Raw genomic sequence first — 21,300 nt, 5'->3', positions numbered from 1 at the left:
CCTGATGCAGCATTAGACCAAAAATAAAGTTCAGCTGAAGGAAACTTTACATTAGTGTGCAGATATTTTGATGTTTTCACATCTGATGCATATTTAGTCTGTTCCTGAGGAGTCAAGCAAATTTAATTATCCATTTGATACACTTTGTGTAATTAGTATGAATTTGGTAATGCAATTAACAATAAAACCTTAGCAGTAATTAACAGAGTTAACAGAATGCAGTTGTTTTGTCATGTCGAATGGCATTTATCATGTGAGATCTAAGCTTTTACTTTGACTGCAAAAGAGGTGAGAAAACCAAATGTGTTCAGATTCACAGCAGCATCTCTCTAGTGTTGTTGACTGTGTGATCATGTGAACCCAATGAGAGACAGACAGATGAGTGCTGACGTTTCACAAATGTAAAGTTTTAAAAACAGCACCTCAGGATAAGGCCAAGAAATTATTTGATTTGTTTAATAAGTGTGATTTTGTTTAATCCCCTACATTGTTTATGGTTGCATGAATGTTTCTTGTATGGCGGTTTGTTTCTCTGATTATTATGAATGTCTGTGAGAACTTACAGTTGTGTTTATGTTTGCCTATATTGTTCTGTTTAGATGTTGTTCAAAAAAAAAAAAGTGCAAGGCAGATTTTGCTGTCCTCTGCACACTGAGGACATCTGCTGGTCAAACGCGTGAAAATACAAAGGAAAATCTGGAAAAACAAGCTGCAGTAGTACAATACAATTTAATAAAAGGCCAATATACAATATCTTTAAATGCACTGAAATATGTAAAACTTTACATACAATGACATATTACATGATTATATTCGTTTTTTTAGATTTTGTTTGTTGTAAATGAAGATTGTTTTCATACCAACTCAATTCAAGATATAATTTCATCAGTTCCTAAATAAAATAATTCTCACACCATTTCAGTAACACATTAATCTTAGCTTTGTGTACAGCAACTGTTGGCTCTTTTGACAAATTGCTTGTGATGATCATCGTTTGTAAGTCATTCTGGATAAAATAACTGCTAAATTCATTTCTGTAAATCAAGACACTACTGTCAATCATTCAAGGCTCCACCCACAGAGAGACAGAAAGAGACAGGGTGTAGAATGTTTTGCCACGTGTCCCAAACACTACGGCCTGTAACCCTGGGAAAAAAAAAAAAAAAAAAAAAAAAAAGAAATACAATATCTATACAAAAGGACTTGAATTATATGCTGTGCACCACGGTCAGCACATATTTGATATCAAGAGTGAAAATTCTCATACACAGCTTCAGCCGACTCAACATCATCTTTAAATCTGTCATCATAAGGTCCAGAATGATGCACCTTTTACATAAAAGAAAAACAGAACAGAGAGAAAATGGAATCAAAAATTGGCCAACGGTTGATAACTATAACAATCATATTAGTATCTACACCAATGGAATAACTATAACAACAACTTACCGTGATGTTGTCATACAAAGGTTCAGTCATCTCAACATCAGATACTTCATTTCTGTCATCATCAGGTCTGGAATAATCCATCTTCGACATTGAAGACACAGAGACATAATATTAACCATAGCAATACTGGAGTCTCAAACACTGTAGCGCCACCAAAAGCTCGAATTTGCACTCATGTTATTGCAAATGACTATTGAACCATTAAATTTAGGAACAGGAATTTCTTCCTCTAATTCCTTGGCTTATGCATATCAAAAAAAAAAAAAAAAAAAAAAAAAAAGTGTCAAGATTTTTCACAAGTTTTAAGTATTTAAAAAAACCTGCTTTTTGAAACAAGGATTGTCAGATTTTTTAAATCAAAATTGTCTCAGGTTATTCTCAGACCATACTGGTAAAAACTTCAAGTTGATTAGTGAAACCATGCTTAGTGCATGAATAAATCTGACATAGAGCACAGCAAAATAGACATGAAGTTACATATCTGTGATGCAGTGGCGGCTACTGGTCTGTCAAATAGGGGAAGCTCATTTTCGGTCTACATCATAAAATTGTCTATTTATTTATTCACAAGAATGTGCCTTATTGTCATAAGTAAGTGACAATGCAAACAATCGTAAAAAAAAAAGCTTTAGTTTTATTATGCAAAATATGATGTATTTTTTCTTTTAGTCAGATGCTACTATATAGTATAAATATTTTGCAATTTAAATAAGGTTATTATGGAGATTTATTTATTTATTTATTTATAAAGTATTTTAATAGAAATATAAGGTTTCATTATGTTATGTTAAAATTTTTCAAGATTACTATATATATATATATATATATATATATATATATATTAATTTATAGTCATCCTCCATGTTAATATTTAATGTAGTAATCTATATATATATATTGATTACTACATTAAATATTAACATGAATGAATGAATGAACGATCTAAAAAAAATATTAAACTCTGTAAAAGTGAAACAAGGAATGTGGTGTATAATTGTGTGAAATGTATGATGAAAATCAAGCAATTTCGCCAAGCAAATATAAAGAAATAGGTTTTTCAGCAGTTTTTATTTCGACTGAACTTGAGAAATCCGCGATGGGACTGAGCGCGAATAGCTTCAGCGATTCCTTATAGTACAAAATCGCTGTCAGTCAAAAGGAGATGCAATCTTTCGACAGACCCTCCAATCATGACGCAGAAGCTCGGAGTCCAGGCCAGCCCACTCCTCATTTGCTCCTCATTCACCCCCAGAGACGCTGAGCGTCCGTGGGCGGGACATAATCGCAGCGTTTATCCAATGACCGTCTAGTTTCAAAGCACTGAAAAAAAACGTTCAAAGCAGCCGCATTGAAGTCAATGGACGCTGGGCTTCAACGGGGAAATGCACTGTGACGCTACGGGAATGTATGAGAAGAAAATCAAGTCAGCCGACCTGCTATATCTAACTGATTCTGAACGAACTCGTCTTTGAGATGAACGTTTTCTAACGCATTTTTAGTCAATAAAATGTTAATACAATAGTACATAATTTGACCATTAATTTTGTGACATTATAGGGGAAGCTGAGCTTCCCTTGCAGTCTTAAAGAAATCGCCACTGCTGTGATGTAATAACCATGACCTGAGGCTACCTGCACTGTTTTGGCACAGTGCCACCTAGTGGTCAGGAGATATGAGAACTTCTTAGCTTTGCTAATTACTTCTGATTACTTCTGATTACGTTTGGCCAAAAATCACAAGACTCTTTTAATTCAGTGCAGCATACAGACTTGAATAATATCTAATTTACCCATGTTTGCAATTTTAGGTTTTGGCTATTTAGAATTTTGTGTTAAAATGCTATAATTTATGAAGTCATGGATGTTTCACCATGACCTAAAGGTCAAAAAAAATCAAAAAAAAAAAAAATAAATAAAAAATAAAAAACAATACATATCATAAAACTTGTAAATGAATAACTTTTGATTAGGTTTGCCTATTGTCATAAGGCTCAAGCTGAGAACACTGACATCAATTATGCAGAAAACTTACTGTCCGCCATTTGATTTTATTTTTCAAAATCTTCTTATAGACTGATTTTCACAGAATTGAACTCAGATCACCTTCAGACCATGCGGCCAAAAAGTTATTTTGTATCGACAGACAAAGCAGCTTTCATTTACCTTGTGACGACACTTTTGGCCTTTACTTGGTTGTGTGTGTGTGTGTGTGTACTTGTTTTTGCTACATTGTGGGGACCAAATGTCCCCACAAGGATAGTAAAACCTGAAATGTGAAGGCCTGTGGGGTCCCCACAATGTTAAAAAAAAAAAGATTAAAAATAGTAAATGATGTTTATCTGAAAGTGTAACGATGCAAACATGGTTTAGGGTTAGGGTTGGGTTAGGGGATAGACAATATTGTTTGGTCAGTATAAAATCTATAGAAGTCTATGGAAAGTCCCCACAATTCACAAAAACAAACAGGTATATGTGTGTGTGTGTGTGTGTGTGTGTTGTCTCTGAGTCTTTGCAGGTGTCCGGATCATAGCTGCGTGATTGGAAACACTGGTGCGCAGGCAGTTCTTTGTCTATAAAACTTCTCTTCGCTTGTGACGAAAGGACGTGGCTTTTGGGTGGCATCCGGTGTCAGCTCTCCGGTCTTTTTGCCCTGTCTATGTAGCTCGAGGCGGGTTAAGAATGATTTGTTTTAGGCCTGATGGTTAAATAAAGTTTAGATGTTTTTTCAACGCAAATGCACTCGTCTTCTCCTCACAGCAACCTTATTAACAAATTTATTGGTATGATGCCAAACCACATTTGAGGCTTTATTTCTGCAAAGCTTTGATATATTGACAACTTTGTATGTGCCACTGTCACCTCACACTGACCACACCACATCAGTTTGGTAACAGTGCCACCTATTGGTCAAAAATGATAAACCAGTGAATCATATAACTAGTGATTATATTTGACTTTTTGACAGTCTTTTTTGACTAAAACCATCTTAAAATGACTGTAACTTCTCATTGTAGTGGTTGATCTGATGCTTCATGCCATGTTTGCTCCTCATTTTGGCTCTGTTATTTTTGGCCCCTTAATTGCTGCTTGCAGCTATATTTTACTTTGATTTTTGGTGCTGTTTTGAATCCAGCGCTCTCTGGGTTCACAATTTTGGCTTCAACAAATTACACAATGTTTATAAGAAACAATTTTCAACTTTAATATTTTGTTCATTGAGATTGAATGTGTGGTTTAAGCAATGCAGTTCATTTACTGATGAGACTCTTGACAATTTAAATCATTTTGCTCACCTCAGTTTCAGGTTTGTCTTTTCTCTTTTTCACCATGCATCTCCTAAACGCAACAAACATGTTACAAAAAAAGAGTATAGAATTAGTAAGTTGTATTAGAACAATATTGGACTCAAAATTCATGATGGGGTAACATTTCATTGGTCTGCCTTGTGGAACATTATTCACATTTTATTTCTAAGATGAAAAAATCTTCTTCTTTTTTTTTTCTCTTTAATGAAGGTTATAAATGAGGTTAAGTATCTGTAAACAAATACTAAACACATCTTACGAAATCAGCAACATCGTGAGGATAACTGCAGCTCCACAAACCACTCCTGTGGATATGTATATTATCAGCGGACGTCCTAGAACAGACACAAAAGTGTAAAATATCTGAACAGATTCGTTTCCTTCACTTTAGAAAGAATAAATGAGCTGCTCTACCTTTAACAGTGACAGTAACAGCGTCTGATCTCTGAGATCCATGTTGATTGTGAGCCTCACAGTAGAAGCGTCCACTCTGTAGTGCACTGAAACTCTGTCCAGATCCAGCAGCTGAGGATTGATTCTCCTTAAACCAGCTGAAGTTCAGAGCAGGTGGGTTTGAATCACTGCTGCAGATCAGAGTCACTGAATCACCTTCCTCTGTTTCAGCAGATCCATTTATGAACACTGAGACATTCCTGGGTGGATCTAAATCAAAGAAACAAACAAATATTTATATAATTAACAATCATATTAAAATTGATGTGTCTGAGACGATTTTATGTCACAGTTAATGAACCATCATTAACTCACACATGACGTTTAAAGTGACAGCATCAGAGTATTTCTCTCCATGTTCATTTCTGGACTTGCACTTGTATTCTCCACTGTGATCAGAGCTGATATTTGAGATGCTGTAAATTCTTCCAGATCCTACAAACATTTCTCCTTTAAACCAGCTGATTTTTGCAGGTGGGTTTGAATCACTGCTGCAGATCAGAGTCACTGAATCTCCCTCCACTATTTCACCAGATGGACTGATGAAGATCACAGGACTCTCTGGAGGATCTACACAACAAAAAATGTAAATATTATTTTTAATTATAATTTTATCAATGAACGCCTCAAAGTGTCAGGGAAAGCTTTTACATGGATACTGAAACTGGAAATATGTACATGGGTCGCCTGGTCATGATTGATTTAATGACTTTGGACTGAAGTTCTCCCAGACCAGTCAGTAAATAATTTCTTTGTGGGCCTCACACTGAATATTGCCATGGAGGAGCCAAAATTAGACACTATTGTACTCAAAATGTTTGACTGAGAATATATGACTGTAGATATGACTGTGTGCAACTATAAGAGCCAACATACTTTTGCTCATTTACTTTAGACGCCTAGTACCTTTTAAAAAAGTACATATACATAAAATAAAGTAGATATTCACATCTGACATTGAGCTGCACATCAGGTGATGTAAGATAGTGACTGTGTTCATGTGCAGCACAGCTATAGTTGCCTGCATCCTCTCTTCTGACTGACTGCAGCAGGAGTTCATTGTTTCTGTCTCTTCTCTCAGTTAATGGCTGTGAGTTTCTGTACCAGATGAATGTTGCTCTGTCAGTCAGAGTGCAGCTGCTTTTACATGTCAGACGGACTGAATCTCCCTCTGTCACTCTCTCAGGAGACTCCACCTGAAGATCTGAACACAACACACACATTATATCTAGTGCTGCTGTCACACACTCATTATTATTCAACATAATGGACAGAAAAATGAATAAAAAAAAAAATGAAAGTCACCTGTGACAGTAAGACTGACACCTGGATGACCAGTCCATTTGCCATTTTCTTTATCAGTGATGAATCTGAAATAGTACATGTTTTCATCTTTCTGTGTCACATGATTCAGTCTGATGGTGCAGTTCTTCTGTTTATCTCCCAGATACTGAAGCCTCTGGCTGTATTCAGGATCTTCAGACAGATCTGGAGGCTCTGCACCCCTTATATCGTCTTTGGTCCAATACACTTTCATGATCTGATATCCAGTAGGGTATGTATAAGTGCAGCTCATTATCACTGATGAGTTCTTTAGTGCACAGATGCGTGAATGACTGTAACTCACACCCCAATCAGCACTAGAAACCCCTGAAACACAGAATTCATAGTGAACAAAATAGCAGCAGCTTGTGCATCATGGAAGTTGGTGGGGAAAATGCATGCAAAATCTTCAGTGTTTCTGAAGTGTTGCAGAAACTTACTGTGAATCATGAACAGAAAGATCAGAGGAAGAAGAAGAGCCATTCTGACTGACATCAGCTTAGCAACACCTACAACAAATGAACAGTGGCTTATTTCAGCTGCCGTGAAGCAATTTTATTCACAGAAGCTTTGCTTTGCAGACCATTCTAAAGTTGTCTTTATCTGTAATTTTTATAAAACAACATAAACATGACTGTCAGTCTAGATGCTGATGTTTGTGGAGGTTCAGTCAGTCTTAGTGTGAGTGGTTTAGAAACGCTTTGTGGTTAAGCTATATTAAGCATGCAAGAACTTTTTCTTCCTCTTCCTGTCCAGTGCAAATCAAGATAGTTGAGCATAAAAGTAAAATAAAGACTGAGAGAGAATAAAATTCCAGCATTTCTTTGCCTTATACACAAGATAAAAACATACACACATATGTTTCTCTATTCACTGGTCTGCATCAACATTTGCAATCATTCTCTTAGACCAACAAAGCATGACAGTGTATGCAACCACTCTAAAATAAAAGCTGCATAAATAAATAAATAAATGAATAAATAAATAAATAAGATTTAATCACTCTTGACATAAAACAAATGACTTTCTTGCAAAAGACCAGGTTGAATTTTAAATGCTGGTTAATGCTGTTTGGGGTGAATGTCTTCAAAGACCCTTATTTTTTTAACAGCATTTGTGTTCACTTTCTGAGATGCAGAATCATATATGACAAGTCAAAAAAGAACATTAATTTTGTCCCAAATTTATTAAACAATAAAACTGAAAGACTATTGCATAAGTATTTTCAGCTATTCTGGGACACTGAAAAAACTTGCACTGACAAATATTTAAAATATTAGTGCCATTGTTTTGTCTCAAGATGCACACCAGTGATGTTCATTTCTAAGGCATTTTAATAAAAGCTGCTTAAATATCCTAATTTAACAAATGCCTAGTCTTGTGAAACTGGGCCAATATCTATCATTTATCTGTAGAATCAGACCAAACTGTGTAGATTTATATTTACATACACATATGAAGCTATATTGCAAAACTATTCATATCCCTTTTTTTTGTTCACATTTTGTTATGTTGCAGATGTTAAACTGCTTTAAATAAATGCTTCATTTAAATAAGTATGATTTGGACAGCCAGACACCTCTCAATAAAAGGTGCAAAAAAAAAAAAAAAAAAAAAATCAGCTGAAGATGCATGTCTGAGCAAAAACCAAGCCCTGAGGTTTAAAGAACTTCCAGAGCTCAGAGACAGAATTGTGCCAAGGCACAGTTTGGAACAACTAGGATTTTCCTAGAGCTGGCCTCCTGGCCAAACTGAGCAGATGATGGAAAAGAGCCTTGGTTTTGACGCTGAGAGAGGGATCCGCCCATTTACCCTCCTCTTGATGTAATCAGCACCACGGGGTGTAATGTGGTCAGAAGTGGTCGAAAGTGGACAAATTAAAATGCCAGGTGTAAATGACTATGTGTCTCCATTGTCCACTTTTGATCCAATCGACCAAAATGCATCTTAACACAGAGTGTAAACAGGGCCCAAGAAGCCCTGTTCAAATATGCAGGTGATCATATATGCAGATGGGAGAAAGCTACAGAAGAACAAACATCACTGCAACACTCCACTAATCCAGTCTTTATGGCGGTGTGGCCAAACTCAATCCACTCCTCAGTGAAGACACATAAAAACACATTTGGAACTTGCAACAGAGCACCTAAACAACTCTCAGATTGTGAGAAACAAAATTCTCTGGTCTGATGAACCTCAATTCCAAACATCATGTTTGGAGGAAACCAAGCACTGCTCATTACCTGCACAGTAGCATCCCAACAGTAAAGTGTGGTGGTAGCAGCTTCATGCTATGGGCTGTTTTTCAGCAGCAGGGATTGAGGGACTCGTCAGAGTAGAAAGAAAGCTCAATACACCAAAATATAGAGATAGTCTTAATGAAAACCTAGTCTAGGGCATTCAGAACCTCAGACTGGGCAGAAGGTTCACCTTCCAACAGGGCTCTAAGCCAGTGGTGTAGCGCAGGGTATACGCAGGTACAGCGTATACCCGCTTCTTTATCAGTCGGCTTTGCGTATACCCACTTTTAAATCCACTCTGATGTGCATCATTCACTAGTGTCTTGCAAAAATCAAAGCCAAAATCATGACAGTCCACCACATGAATAGCTAATCCAATAATGCAAATATTTATAAATAACACATTAAAGACACTGATGTGGTCAGGACCGTGGCACTGGCTTCCTTGAAATATGGTTGCACCCACGCCTGCGCCCGCTCCGTCCCACACCCCAGTCAGAGAGGATGCAGACAGTGACAGAAATACCGCCTGTTCATGTGCAGCATGTCAGAGGAGGTGCACAGAGTGGTAAAATAATAATTAGTTATTGATTACTAGTTTGAACATTATAACATTGTACATTATAATGAAAACAATACCTTAAATAAATTAAGAGTATGCCCACTTCTCCAGGCACCACTACAGCACTGCTCTAAGCACACAGCAAAAGTGCCTTAAAGACAACTCTGTGAATGTCCTTGAGTGGCCCAGCCACAACCTGGGCTTGAACCCAATCAAACATTTCTGGAGAAACTGAAAATGTCTGTCAGCCCCATCCAACCTGACAGAGCTTGAAGAGGTGAAGAAGGTGAGGAGAACAATGGTAAATAATTGCCAAATACAGATGTGCAAAACTTGCCGTATCATACCCACAAAGACTTGAGGCTGTAAGGTGCTTCAGTTAACTACTGTGCTAATGATGGTATGAATACTTTCAGTTTTTTTAATTTTAATAAATTTGCAAAGTTGTAAAAAAGTCAGATTTTTGCTTTGTCATTATGGTGTATGGAATGTAGAATGATGTGGAGAAAAAAAAAAAGTTATTTAAAGCAGTTTAGCATAAGGTTGCAATATAAAATGAGAGGAAAAAAAAAAATGAAGGGGTATAAATATTTTGCAAGGCACTATACTCTGTACCCCGTCACCAACATACAAAACCACTTGACCTTAAACCTTATAGTTAGTGTGAAAGTTCCTGGATGACATATTGCTCAATTTCTCCTACACCACAAACACACAAAAGGAATGTGATGATAATGAAGCTAAAGAAAGATAATAAAAGTAGCTCTTACCTGTTTCACCAACACTCATGAACAGTGACAGCACTACAAATGATCAGAATGAAACCAGCACTGTGGTTTTCACACACTGAAGGACACTCTGATGTGATGCATGTACCTTGTATTTTAATATGTGTTATGACACTTGCCTGTGCAGAAAGTGTTAACAAGGCCATCATCACAGTGTTGTCAATATACTAAAGGCATACAACAGAAGTTAAACTGTGAGAAAATTTATATCAGTACATATATTATTTTTCAAATTTATATGCATATGTTCTCAATGAACCAAGAAAATAATTGCTTAATTGTGCATTTGATCATTTTTGACTAATAAATAGCAATTTGGCAATAAATTAAACAGCAACAACTTTGAAACATGCAGATGAAGCAGAAGCACTAGGAAATTACAGCTACTTCCTCCGAATGTCTAAATCTTTATTAGGTCTTCTAAGCATTTTCTTCTAAAACTCTACATATGGTCATAAATAGTTTTACCTCTAAAAAAAAAAAAAACACACACACACACAAAAAAAAAAAAAAAAAAATCACACTAGCATCATCTTTTGATCACATGACCCTCCTAAGAGGGAACTCTCATGCAGTTAACACACGCCCATTTTCTAGTGAAAAACACTCTCAGACAAAAGCAAGAGCACAGAAAACATCATATTGTCAAACCAGATTTGGTAATATTTACGGGTAATTAAGCAAATAAACAGATAAACAAATAAAAAATATACTATCCAAGAAAAGCTGATTATTGTTTAACATCTACACTATTTTTATTTTGTGATAACTATGTATATGTCCCTAACAGGGTGGAATACTTTCAGAGCCAATGGGCCTCATTTATCAATCTAACATAGAAACAAGCACAGATCTGAGTGCACAAATCAATTTACGACAGAGTTTACGTGTGATTGAAAACAATCGTCATTTAAATGTCATGCCCCTAAAAACACCCCGGTTTAGAAGCCTTACCCCTAGAGTTTACGACACAGAGAAATGAAACCCGGCCAAAAAGAGGAAGTAAACTCATGAAAGACAAACTGATCTTACTCTAAAAGCACCCTTTCACCTTAGGCTATATTTGCAAACAATGGCATTAATTTATACGGTATGTACATTAAAGGTGCAATAGGTGATTGTCTTCAGAAACATTTTTGTTATGCTGGTTGAAAGTCTCTTCACATGTCGTTAACAATCATTAAATTAAGTGGTCTAAATGTATTTCTACATATTTATATATTCTGTGGAAGGCATAAGACCAATACATATTTCTCCAATCAAAACTCTCGGTTTGAGCGTTTTGAGTGGTTTTCCTATCTGCCTGTCAAATATGTATTATGCATACCTTTGCACACCCTTTTCGCGCAGACAGGATATGTCATCAGCGCGTTCACAAACACTTTGCAGACAGAGCGTGAATGACAGCCAAACATCAACAACCTGATCTTCCGTCCTGGTATTATAATACTTTTACTAACTGTACTATAAAGTATTCTCACGGTTAATGACATGTGATGTTATAACAGCCACTAGAGCATTTATAGTAGTTCTGTGGCAGACTGACAACTGTGCATGTGCTTAACGTGTGTCTGTAGGTTCTGGAAAGGTGAAGAGATGACTTGCTCTACCGGCATCTGTCTCTCTTTATTTTGTTTATTTCCTTTCTGTTTGTGACCTGAGTTGAATGCATACTTGTGTACATTTTTCCTCGTGCATGTATGTGGACGAGTGTGTCGACGTGTGAGAAGTTTTATTAAACATGGGGAAAATACGGCATCTTCTCATCTTCCATGCATTATTAGCACCACACAGTTTTCCTATTGTGGGCTGTTGAACATTTCAGCTCGGTGTTACAATGTATTGTAGTAATGCTGTCTCTGGTCGTCTAGTCTGTGTGCGTTCATGTATTCGGGAGGCGTGGCTTTGGATGGCGATTTGCAGGGAGTTTGGTGTTCGCTTTCAGTGCTATCAGGCTAAAGTCAGCATTTTCCAAGATCTCCTATCCAAAAGCTTCCTACCCCCCATGAGGCCTTGCAGCAAAAATGGGAGCGTCTTCGGGTTCGTAGTAAACAAGCGGAACGTGACACTCATTCATTCAACAGTTGACAGTAGTGATGGGCAAATGAAGCCTCGTGAAGCACTGCCATTTTCCTCTGACTGTTTCGGGGAAAGATTCAAATCTTCGAGTGTGTTGAAAACAGCACAATCTGGTGGTTAGTAAAAAATAAAGCAGCCAAAAGCCTGTGAAAGAAACAACTCGACTGTCACAGCGTGTGTGTTTGTTTGTTGAATTTCTGTCTCTGATAAATTAATTTACCCATTAAACTGTGGCATTAAATGCTAGTATGAATATCTATATGATGTAATAGATGAATAATGTACACATTAAGTACATATGGCAAATATTAAATTTTCCTGAAATAATTTGTATTTTTCATATTACTCCCACATAGCAATTGGCATCTGGCCCAGTTCTGGGCCCAAATGCTACACTCAGCCCAAATGCAGCATAGAATTACGGCCCTTGAGTGGGCCAGATCCGGACTACAGACATGAGCCACACATGAGCCATAACTGGCCCAAATCTCATAACCAGTAACTTATAACCAGCCCTGAACTGGGCCAGAACAAATTTTATTAGTGCTACCCCCAAGCAACCATTGAATCAATGTTAAAAGTAGTTGATTTGTCAACGTTAATCACACTTTTGTTCCCGCTATTAATGTTGAAAAAAATGTAAACTTTCAACAAACCACCATTGTTGAGATCAGTGTTTGCTTTAGTTGGGCCTTTGTTATAATGACTGGTTATAAGCTATTATTTGGCTGAGATTTGGGTCAATTATGGCTCATGTGTAGTTCATGTCTATAGTCCAGGTATGTGTTGCTCAAGAGCTGTAATTTTTTGCTGCACATTGGTTGAGTGTGACTGCATGACTTAATAGTAGAGCAGCGTCCCTCGGAAAACAGATGGAAAGAGTATTGGAACGTCATGTCAGCAACGCATGGAACTCTGGGACTTTTGGACACGGTCACTACAGTCTACACTGGGTAATAGTGGAGGTAGACGTTAAAATTTATATTGTACAGTTAAAAATACATTAGAATGGAGAACACTTGCTGTGACATAAACTGCCATATCTGTTGTCATGACCGGATCTAAAATGAAGCACATTTTATGCTTTTCAGCTTGGAGAATGGCGAAAGCAGCTCAATGAAAATAAACAACTTCAAAATCTGGCTTTGTCATTTGTACTTATTATTAATTACAGATTCATAATTTCTGGTCCATCTGAATTTGTAAGTGCTCACACTATGAATAACACGTTTGGAAATGTAATTGAATCTGTGATATGATTTGCTGCGAATACTGTCATTGTTCATAAAGCAACTCATCTGATTTACTATTCAGCAGCTCTTTGTAAGAAATTGTGTATTTGTTCAATTTAAGTCCAGTTGCACTTCATCCCTTAATGAAATTAGGGCGATATGATATGATTAAATACATCAGCGTTTACTTTACTTAGGAATATTCATGGAAAATGCTTGGTAGAGTCCACACAGGCAAAACAATACTTCACAAAGTCTGTTTGGTATAGGCCTTCTTAAATGGCCACCAAACAAGAAGTAACCATAGAAGCAGGTAGAGGGAGCAGTAACAGGCAGTCTATGGGAAGGGGCTCCCTCTGCTGGCATGGCATTACATGCACATTTAAATACCAATGAATTTAACAAAACATTTATAAACATTAAAGCCTATTTAGTTCTTCTTAATCCACAACAAACCCTTTAAATTTAACATTACAGAACAAGAATGAGAAAAATTAGTAACTATAAAATTTTATATTAAATTATAAATTAAAACATATAAGGCTATAGTGAATACAGAATACAAGCGTCAAGCTAAAATGAATGAGTAAAGCGAAACTAAATGGCATTGAGCTCACAAGCCTCTCTCATCAACATCCAAATTCGCAAAAATGTTGGCGCCTTTATGTTTGGTTGACTGCATTTTAGTTCGATTAATGGCTGAAATGTCAAGTTGTGCGTGAGGCGCCTGTGCGATCAGTTACATTTAATAAAGTAAAGATATAAAGAAAACAAATAAAATGTATTAAGAGTTTCACAAAACGGTGTGAAACCTATAGGCCTATAGCCTACTTGTCACAGAGTTTTTTTTTAGTCTGTTAATTATTTAAGAAAAATATATTTCATGTATGCTAGCCCTATTTATTTTATTCCTTTTATAATTTCTGTTTTTCTCCGTTCAGCGAAGTGTGGCAGGTGGGTGATACGACGATGTGTGAATCCTCATTGTCGTTTGTTAATGCTGCTATTTGCGCAAGTAAATCTAATGCCCTAAAAGAATAAAAAAAGCTTTGTTTGTCGGCCAGGAAAATAATCTAAATGAACAAAATGCTGTCGTTATAAAATTCTTAGAAATTTTCTATGCTGGCCGCAAATTCAGGCTAACTCACAAACTTGTGTACTCAAGCTCAGACCTGACGTGAGATTTGATCGTAGCCACTGTTCACGTACATATTGATAAATTCCAAGTTTTGCTTAGAAACAACCGTACGCCCAATTTTCTGTTGTACGTTCGTTTCATAAACGAGGCCCAGTGTCTCTAATTTTTATTTTTATTTATTTATTTATTTTTTTTTTGAGTCCCTGAGCTTGGCCATTATTCCTAGACTTAAACATGTCACTATTTTGGTAGAATGCAACAAACATGAAAAATGTGTATTTTTTTTTTTTTTTTTTTTTTTTTACACAAAAATATAAAGGCCAAATGTTGGATACCAGGAATGACTCAACAAACAAAGTGTAGACACTATGTAAATAAGAGGTTCACTGTAAGTCTAGAGAGCATCATTGATTATTAAATACAATGAGATGGCTATATTACTTTGTTGTAAATTAACCCAAGGACTGTGTGTGTGTTTTGTATTTCACGTGTCCCATGTGCTCCTTGTCCTCGTTTTCCCTCCTGTTTCCTTATGACCATATTTGATTTTCCTGTTCCTGTCCCATTAAGCTCCCATTGATTTCAGCTGTGTCTCCCCAATTCCCTTCTTTTCTCCTGGTTACTTAAGCCCTGTGTTTCTGAGTGTCTAGCGTTCAGTCTTAATGTCTATTTCCCCTGTGTCAATTTGTATTCCTTCTGTTTTCATTCATTAAAGTCTGTTTTGTTTAAGTTATACCTGTGTCTCCTTGTTTACCTTCCTGCAAGTGTGACAGAAATTACAAGATGAACTGGGCTGAGTACTACCTCCTGGAGATCCAGCAGAATGAATGGCCGAGGCCAAGGCCATGGAGGCTGTTCTGTCATGGCTCCCCGTGCTCCCCGCTCCGCCATGGCTCCCCGAGTTGCCCGCTCCACCATGGGACCCAGATCCGGTACCGCCTTGGAGGCATCCCGTCCCATCTAAGACTGTCCTGAGAGACCTCCAAGGTGCCTACCTTTCCACCCCTTGTTGTTATGTGGTGCAAGGTCGCCCCTTCCGGAGGGGGGCGTGATGTCATGCCCAAGGACTGTTGTGTGTTCTGTATTTCACCTGTCCCATGTGCTCCTTGTCCTTTTGTTCCGTTTTGTTTTCTTATGCCCATATTTGGTTTTCCTGCTCCTGTCCCATTAAGTTCCCACTGATATCAGCTGTGTCTCCCCAGTGGACCTTTATCGCACCAGAATTGAACACCGGAAGCCGTGTATTGATTCTTCGGGTTATGTATATTTTTCAATATGCTGTAATCACCTAGTTGAATAAACGCCTGTTAAAATGTGCATCTGCAGGATGATTTCAAAATCCGGACATTTTCAGAGACAGGCGGAAAAATATTCTGATGATTACTGTGCACAGAATTTTCCAAACTCAACGGAATTTGTCGTTTTAATCCTACCCATCTAAGAAACCCATGGCTCATAAACATGTGTGATTTCACCACACTGCATCAGTGCTGCACTGTGTGAGACCTGATGAATAAGATTAGAATCAACATATTTATTCATTTGCATTAAATTTTAGTCTTTATTATGTAATTTTTCATTCACAGTCATTTCACTGCATGTAATTCACACATTTATGCCGTAATTCTTAATTAATACTCAAAGTCACACTGTCAACGCGTTATACTGTTTAACATTAATTCGCTGAAATGTTCAACATTGTTATTTTTTTAAGGCATCGCCCGTGCATTCATTCATCTATTTTAGCACTGCTCTTAACCATGGTATGTGTAGTAAAACTGGCAATACAAATGGAAAAGTCAGCGGAAAAAATAAAATAAAATATAACATAGTTACTACATATTTACTACAGTAAATCCATGGTTAATTTTGTAAGGGTGATTATCAGTCAAATTTATTTTAATGTAAACAGGTATAAAATATAATGAGAAAAACATTGTTAATGAAAGGATGAAATTGACTGCAGCAGGTTAAATTTATTTATTATTCAGAATGCACATTTAAGAGAAATATATTAATAGGAACATTTCAGTCCCTACCAGCAATTGGGAACATTCATGCATATGGTATGGGAATGTGAGGAGGTTTATGAGTTTTGGGAGAAGATCTCATCAGTATTGTCTGATATGATAGGAAAAGATATACCAGTGCAACCAGTTGTACTCCTTCTAAATGATGACTCTAGTGTAGGTTTTACAGAACTACAAAGAAAAATTTGGTTGGCAGGACTAACATCTGCCAAAAAGATAATTGCTCAGAGATGGCTTCCTCCACACACTTTATCTGTGCAACACTGGTTACTTCAGTTTCATGATATAGTAATGTTAGAACTTTCAACAGCCAGAATAAATAAAGCTAGAGCCTCAACCATTGAGGCATGGAAAGCGGTTGCAGATGGCTTAACAGAAAAACTTCAAAATGGTAGAATTCAATTTGGGGTATAATCTGAAGTTGCAAACCTCTGATGATTTATGTGTTACTCTACTTATCCTAAATCTGTTATATTGCACATATCTGTATCTGTATTTTGTATTCTTTTATTTCTTTTTATTTTACATTATTTATCATTATTTTTATTATTGTATTTTACTTTGTTTGATTGCAATTTTATTATAAGGTGGCCTGGACTTGGGGGACCGCTGGGGGGTGGGGGCGGGTGGATGTTTGAAGGGGTTCAGTGGGTCAGATTGAGCTGTTTTTTTTTTTTTTTTTTTTTTGTGTGTGTGTGTGTGTAAAGAAGCAATTGTATACAATTGTATATGACCCTTTCTATGCAAAACAATAAAAACATTTGATCCCAAAATAGGAACATTTCAGCAGGTGATACGAGATGTAGGCCTAAACATCCTCTGTTGCGAACGTGCTCCCGTGTAATATTTTAGAAGGACTTCAATTCATCCCATTCATCTCATCCGTGTTGTGTCAGGAAAATTGTGAAATCTGAGGCAGTGTGTCATTGTTTAGAATAAAAGCAGCCAGGTACACTGTAGTAACACCGGCGAAAGAAAGGAAAGAGAGGATTCTCCCATTAGATTTCATTGCGTTGCGATGGGACCAGAAGTGGGGATACACTGCTTCACTTACCGGATATAGGAAGTGAGATAAAGGTCCATTCCCTTGTTTTTCTCCTGGTTACTTAAGCCCTGTGTTTTTGAGTCTCTAGCGTCCAGTCTTAATGTCTGTATCCCCTGTGTCAATTTGCATTCCTTTTGTTTTCATTCATTTCATTCATCATGTTCCAAAATGCACGTTTTGTTTGTTTTTTAACAGACAAAATGAAAAGAGACCTGCCTTGTGTAATTTTCTACCAATCAGTGCATTAGTTCTCTTGTTGCCAGGCAGAACTGCTTGCACAGCCAACCACATTATATACAGACTGGAGTGAGTTGCTTTAATAAATTAAGGTCTTGATTTGACAAACTTGAAATCTTAAATTTACGTGTTTTGTAGGCAAACACGTTACATAAACTGAGGTTTTTTTTTATTTCATGGGCCTAAAACGTAAACTTTGAAGTAATGTTTAGACAAGATTACATATTTGTAAAAACAATATTTTGGTTTACAGTGAAGCTATATGCTTATCATGTCCAATGTATGTTTGTTTTGTGATGCCATAGGTGAACACAGCCTAAACATTAGAGGTCCCGGATTCTGTTTCTGCAGGATCTGGCACAATTAAGCCCTGGTTGATAACTGTCAGGAAACATCCCATTCTCAAAACCTATGGCAGTCCCATAAAAATATTTTATGAGCTGATAAAACGACTGAAAATTCTGCCTCTGCTTCTGCCTTTGAAAAATCTAATCTCACACCAGATCATCACAAACACACTTCTTTCAAACATTTCACACGCTAAGTCCAATGACCATAAAGATACTAAGAGATTAGTAAATGTTTATAAACATTTACAAATGATGAATAGTCTGAACTTTAGATTGGGTACTACAAAAACATAACCAAATTATTAATTTAATTTTATTTTTGTTTATAGTTTATATAAATATATTTTATTTATAATGTTTTTTTTGTTTTTGTTTTTTTCTAAAATGAGTCACATATTTACAAGAAATGGCTTAAATTATATATTTAGGTCTTCTTTATCACTTAAACAGAGATAATAGACATCAAAAAAAAAAAAAAAAAATTGTATTTTACACACCTTTTTTATTGATCTATGCATTCAGTTTTATCATGTCCTCAGTTCAAAGTAATCAGTTTCCACAAGAAATATAAACCATGAAATGATAAAAACCTCAAAATATTTTTAAATTACGTTATAGACTATTATAGTAGAAATACTACAAGTCTATACCAAAACAGAGACAATATGACCTCTATAGACTGTGATTATGAGTTAATGAATAATATGTTCACATGAATAGTTTGTAAAGTGCTTAAAATGACTAATTAATCTATATTTTTAACAATTCTATATTGTAAATCTAAAAAAGAGCATTAGGGAGTATGTGAACTGAAGTTTAATGTCGTTTTTGGCATTTAAAAGTACATTACCAAAAAAAAAAAAAACCCTTCGAATTTATGTTTAAATCATTTGTAAATGTTTAAAAAGCACATGATCATATGAATTGAAAGTTTAATGACACTTGTAAACATTAACTGGTGAGCTGTTAGCATTGTATAATGTTTGTTAATGATTTATTAATGAAGATTTTACTCACTGCAAACATGTCAACATAATTTGAAATTAAGCTGAATGACATTTGCGAGCATTTCAATTTACATTAAATAATGATCTGTTAATCATTAGAAAATGTTATAATGTAATAAGTACATTAGTAAACATGATCAAGCATATTGTCTCATATTTCCAGCTATGTGAATATATATAAACTAGGGATTTGTTAAACATTATAAAATGTGTGTTAATGATTTATTAATGAAAGTTATTATAAAGTGTTGCCTAAACTACCTATACTTGTAAGTCGCTTTGGACTTAAGAGTTTTGATCTTTCATGTGAAAATTGCACCAAAAGAACTGTAATATTTCCTGTCCCAGAGTGGGGTAGTAAATCCCCAGAGTAAAATCAATTTGGTCCCTCTCTAAATAGAGTTAAATTAACACTGAAGCAGAGTTAAAATTAATGAGATAATTAAGTGATCGATTAAATGATGATTGTGCATTAGTGATGAACACCTGCTGTTAACAAGCAGCGTCATTGAACTACAACTGAATTAACAGAGGTTCAGAAGTTCATGTTTTATTGCTCAATGGGGGAAAAAAACAAAAACAAAAACAAACAAACAAACAAACAAACATGATGCCACCATAATTGTGGTCAAGGTTTGCTTTAGTTTGTCTCTTGACCCTTTTGGTAATTAGAAACAAATTTGCTTCTAAGCAATAGGTTGTTTGCAATCACGTGATTCTGAGGACGCGCGAAATGCAGATGGAGAGCAGGAAGTGATTTTTCTCTATAGGAATCAGTAGCAGAATCTCAGAAATTTTGTTTCATATCGTGTATGAACATCTGCTGTTCATAAGGAGGAAAAGGCAAGAAATTGACTGAAAAAAAAAACAGGGAAAAGTGGCTTGTAAACCTGCGTCTGCGGTCAAGAGGAGAGTCAGATAATGCTTGCGTGTGCAAATGGTTAAAAAAAGATATAATAATATAAAGAAATATATAAATAGTGTCTATTTATATATTTCTTTATATTATTATATCTTTATAGTTAGAATTCACACAGTGAGAATTCACTCAATGCTAAATGCCACACGTAGATACAATGCAAATAAGATATATTTACAGTTGATTACAACTGAACCTTGTGAGATTGCGTGAGTGACAGCTTTTTAGTGACTATATGAATGCGCTATTTGCTCGCTTTCTATGATCAGTTCGGAATTTGAATAAAAGTTTTGCTTTACGTGCTGCTAACAGGACCAATGGTCAAAAACCCTGTACAGCAGTAGTTTCAGGAGTAACATATATAAATGTAGGAATCACTTTCGAAAGAGTTTGTTTGCTATCAGGCTTAGTTGCGTAGCTTATTTCCACCGCCTCAATGATAGGCAACATGAGGCAGCTATTTCAATTTAGTTGAAAAATCACTCCTCTTCATAACATAAGGATCACATCCAACATATGTTGTGATTTTGTGTTTATACTTTTCTCCATCTCATCCGTTCTGCTTTTTCAGTCACTCCTGAAAGTTCGCTGCATGTGCAGGGTTTTGTGGCTATTAGTCCTGTTAGCATCACGTAAAGCGAAACTTTTATTTAAATTCCGAACTGATTATAGAAAGCGAGCAAATAGCACCATATGGTCACTAAAAAGCTGTCACTCACTTCAATTTATTGCAATCTCACAATCTTCCGTTATAATCAATGACGCTCTCGAAACTACAAATATAATATCTTACATTGTGTCTACGTGTGGCGTTTAGCATTAGGTGAATTCTCACTGTCTCACCCTGTATATAATTATATATTTCTTTATTAATATCTTAACATATTATTATATCTTTTCTTAGCCATTTGCACACACAAGCATTATCCGACTCTCCTCCTGACCACAGACGGAGGTTTACAAGTCACTTTTTCCTGCGCTTTTAAGTCAATTTCTTGCCTTTCCGCCCTTATGAACAGCAAATTTTCATACATGATAAAAGATATTTTGTGGTTTCTCGGTTTGACCGATTTGAGCATCCATAAACAACGCAAAACATAGGCATTTTTGAGTTTCTGCTAGTGATTCCTATGGAGAAATATCA

The 21,300-nt window shown here is 36.1% G+C and overlaps 2 protein-coding genes across 2 annotated transcripts in view; both read right to left on the bottom strand.

The window, feature by feature from the left end:
* LOC127158079 (B-cell receptor CD22-like) overlaps positions 1-21,300 on the bottom strand; it is a 38,295-nt gene that overhangs the window by 5,364 nt on the left and 11,631 nt on the right. The window lies entirely within an intron of this gene.
* On the bottom strand, positions 786-10,126 carry LOC127158077 (B-cell receptor CD22). The gene is made up of 10 exons (XM_051101224.1): positions 10,102-10,126; positions 6,970-7,038; positions 6,512-6,856; positions 6,156-6,410; positions 5,522-5,776; positions 5,168-5,416; positions 5,013-5,088; positions 4,742-4,784; positions 1,450-1,530; positions 786-1,329 (listed from the first exon to the last, which is right to left on the bottom strand). The coding sequence occupies exons 1-10, from the start codon at positions 10,118-10,120 to the stop codon at positions 1,246-1,248; spliced, it is 1,476 nt and encodes a 491-aa protein (XP_050957181.1). The 5' UTR covers positions 10,121-10,126; the 3' UTR covers positions 786-1,245.

Source organism: Labeo rohita, unplaced genomic scaffold (genome assembly GCF_022985175.1).
Source record: "Labeo rohita strain BAU-BD-2019 unplaced genomic scaffold, IGBB_LRoh.1.0 scaffold_133, whole genome shotgun sequence".
In the NCBI taxonomy this organism is placed as follows: domain Eukaryota; kingdom Metazoa; phylum Chordata; class Actinopteri; order Cypriniformes; family Cyprinidae; genus Labeo; species Labeo rohita.
This window is presented reverse-complemented; position numbering and strand designations above follow the sequence as displayed.

Coding starts and splice junctions, on each gene's coding strand:
- LOC127158077 (XM_051101224.1), bottom strand. Junction 6,857..6,969: donor CTTTCTGTTCATGATTCACA/GTAAGTTTCTGC, acceptor TCTGTGTTTCAG/GGGTTTCTAGTGCTGATTGG. Junction 1,330..1,449: donor CTTTGTATGACAACATCACG/GTAAGTTGTTGT, acceptor TTTATGTAAAAG/GTGCATCATTCTGGACCTTA.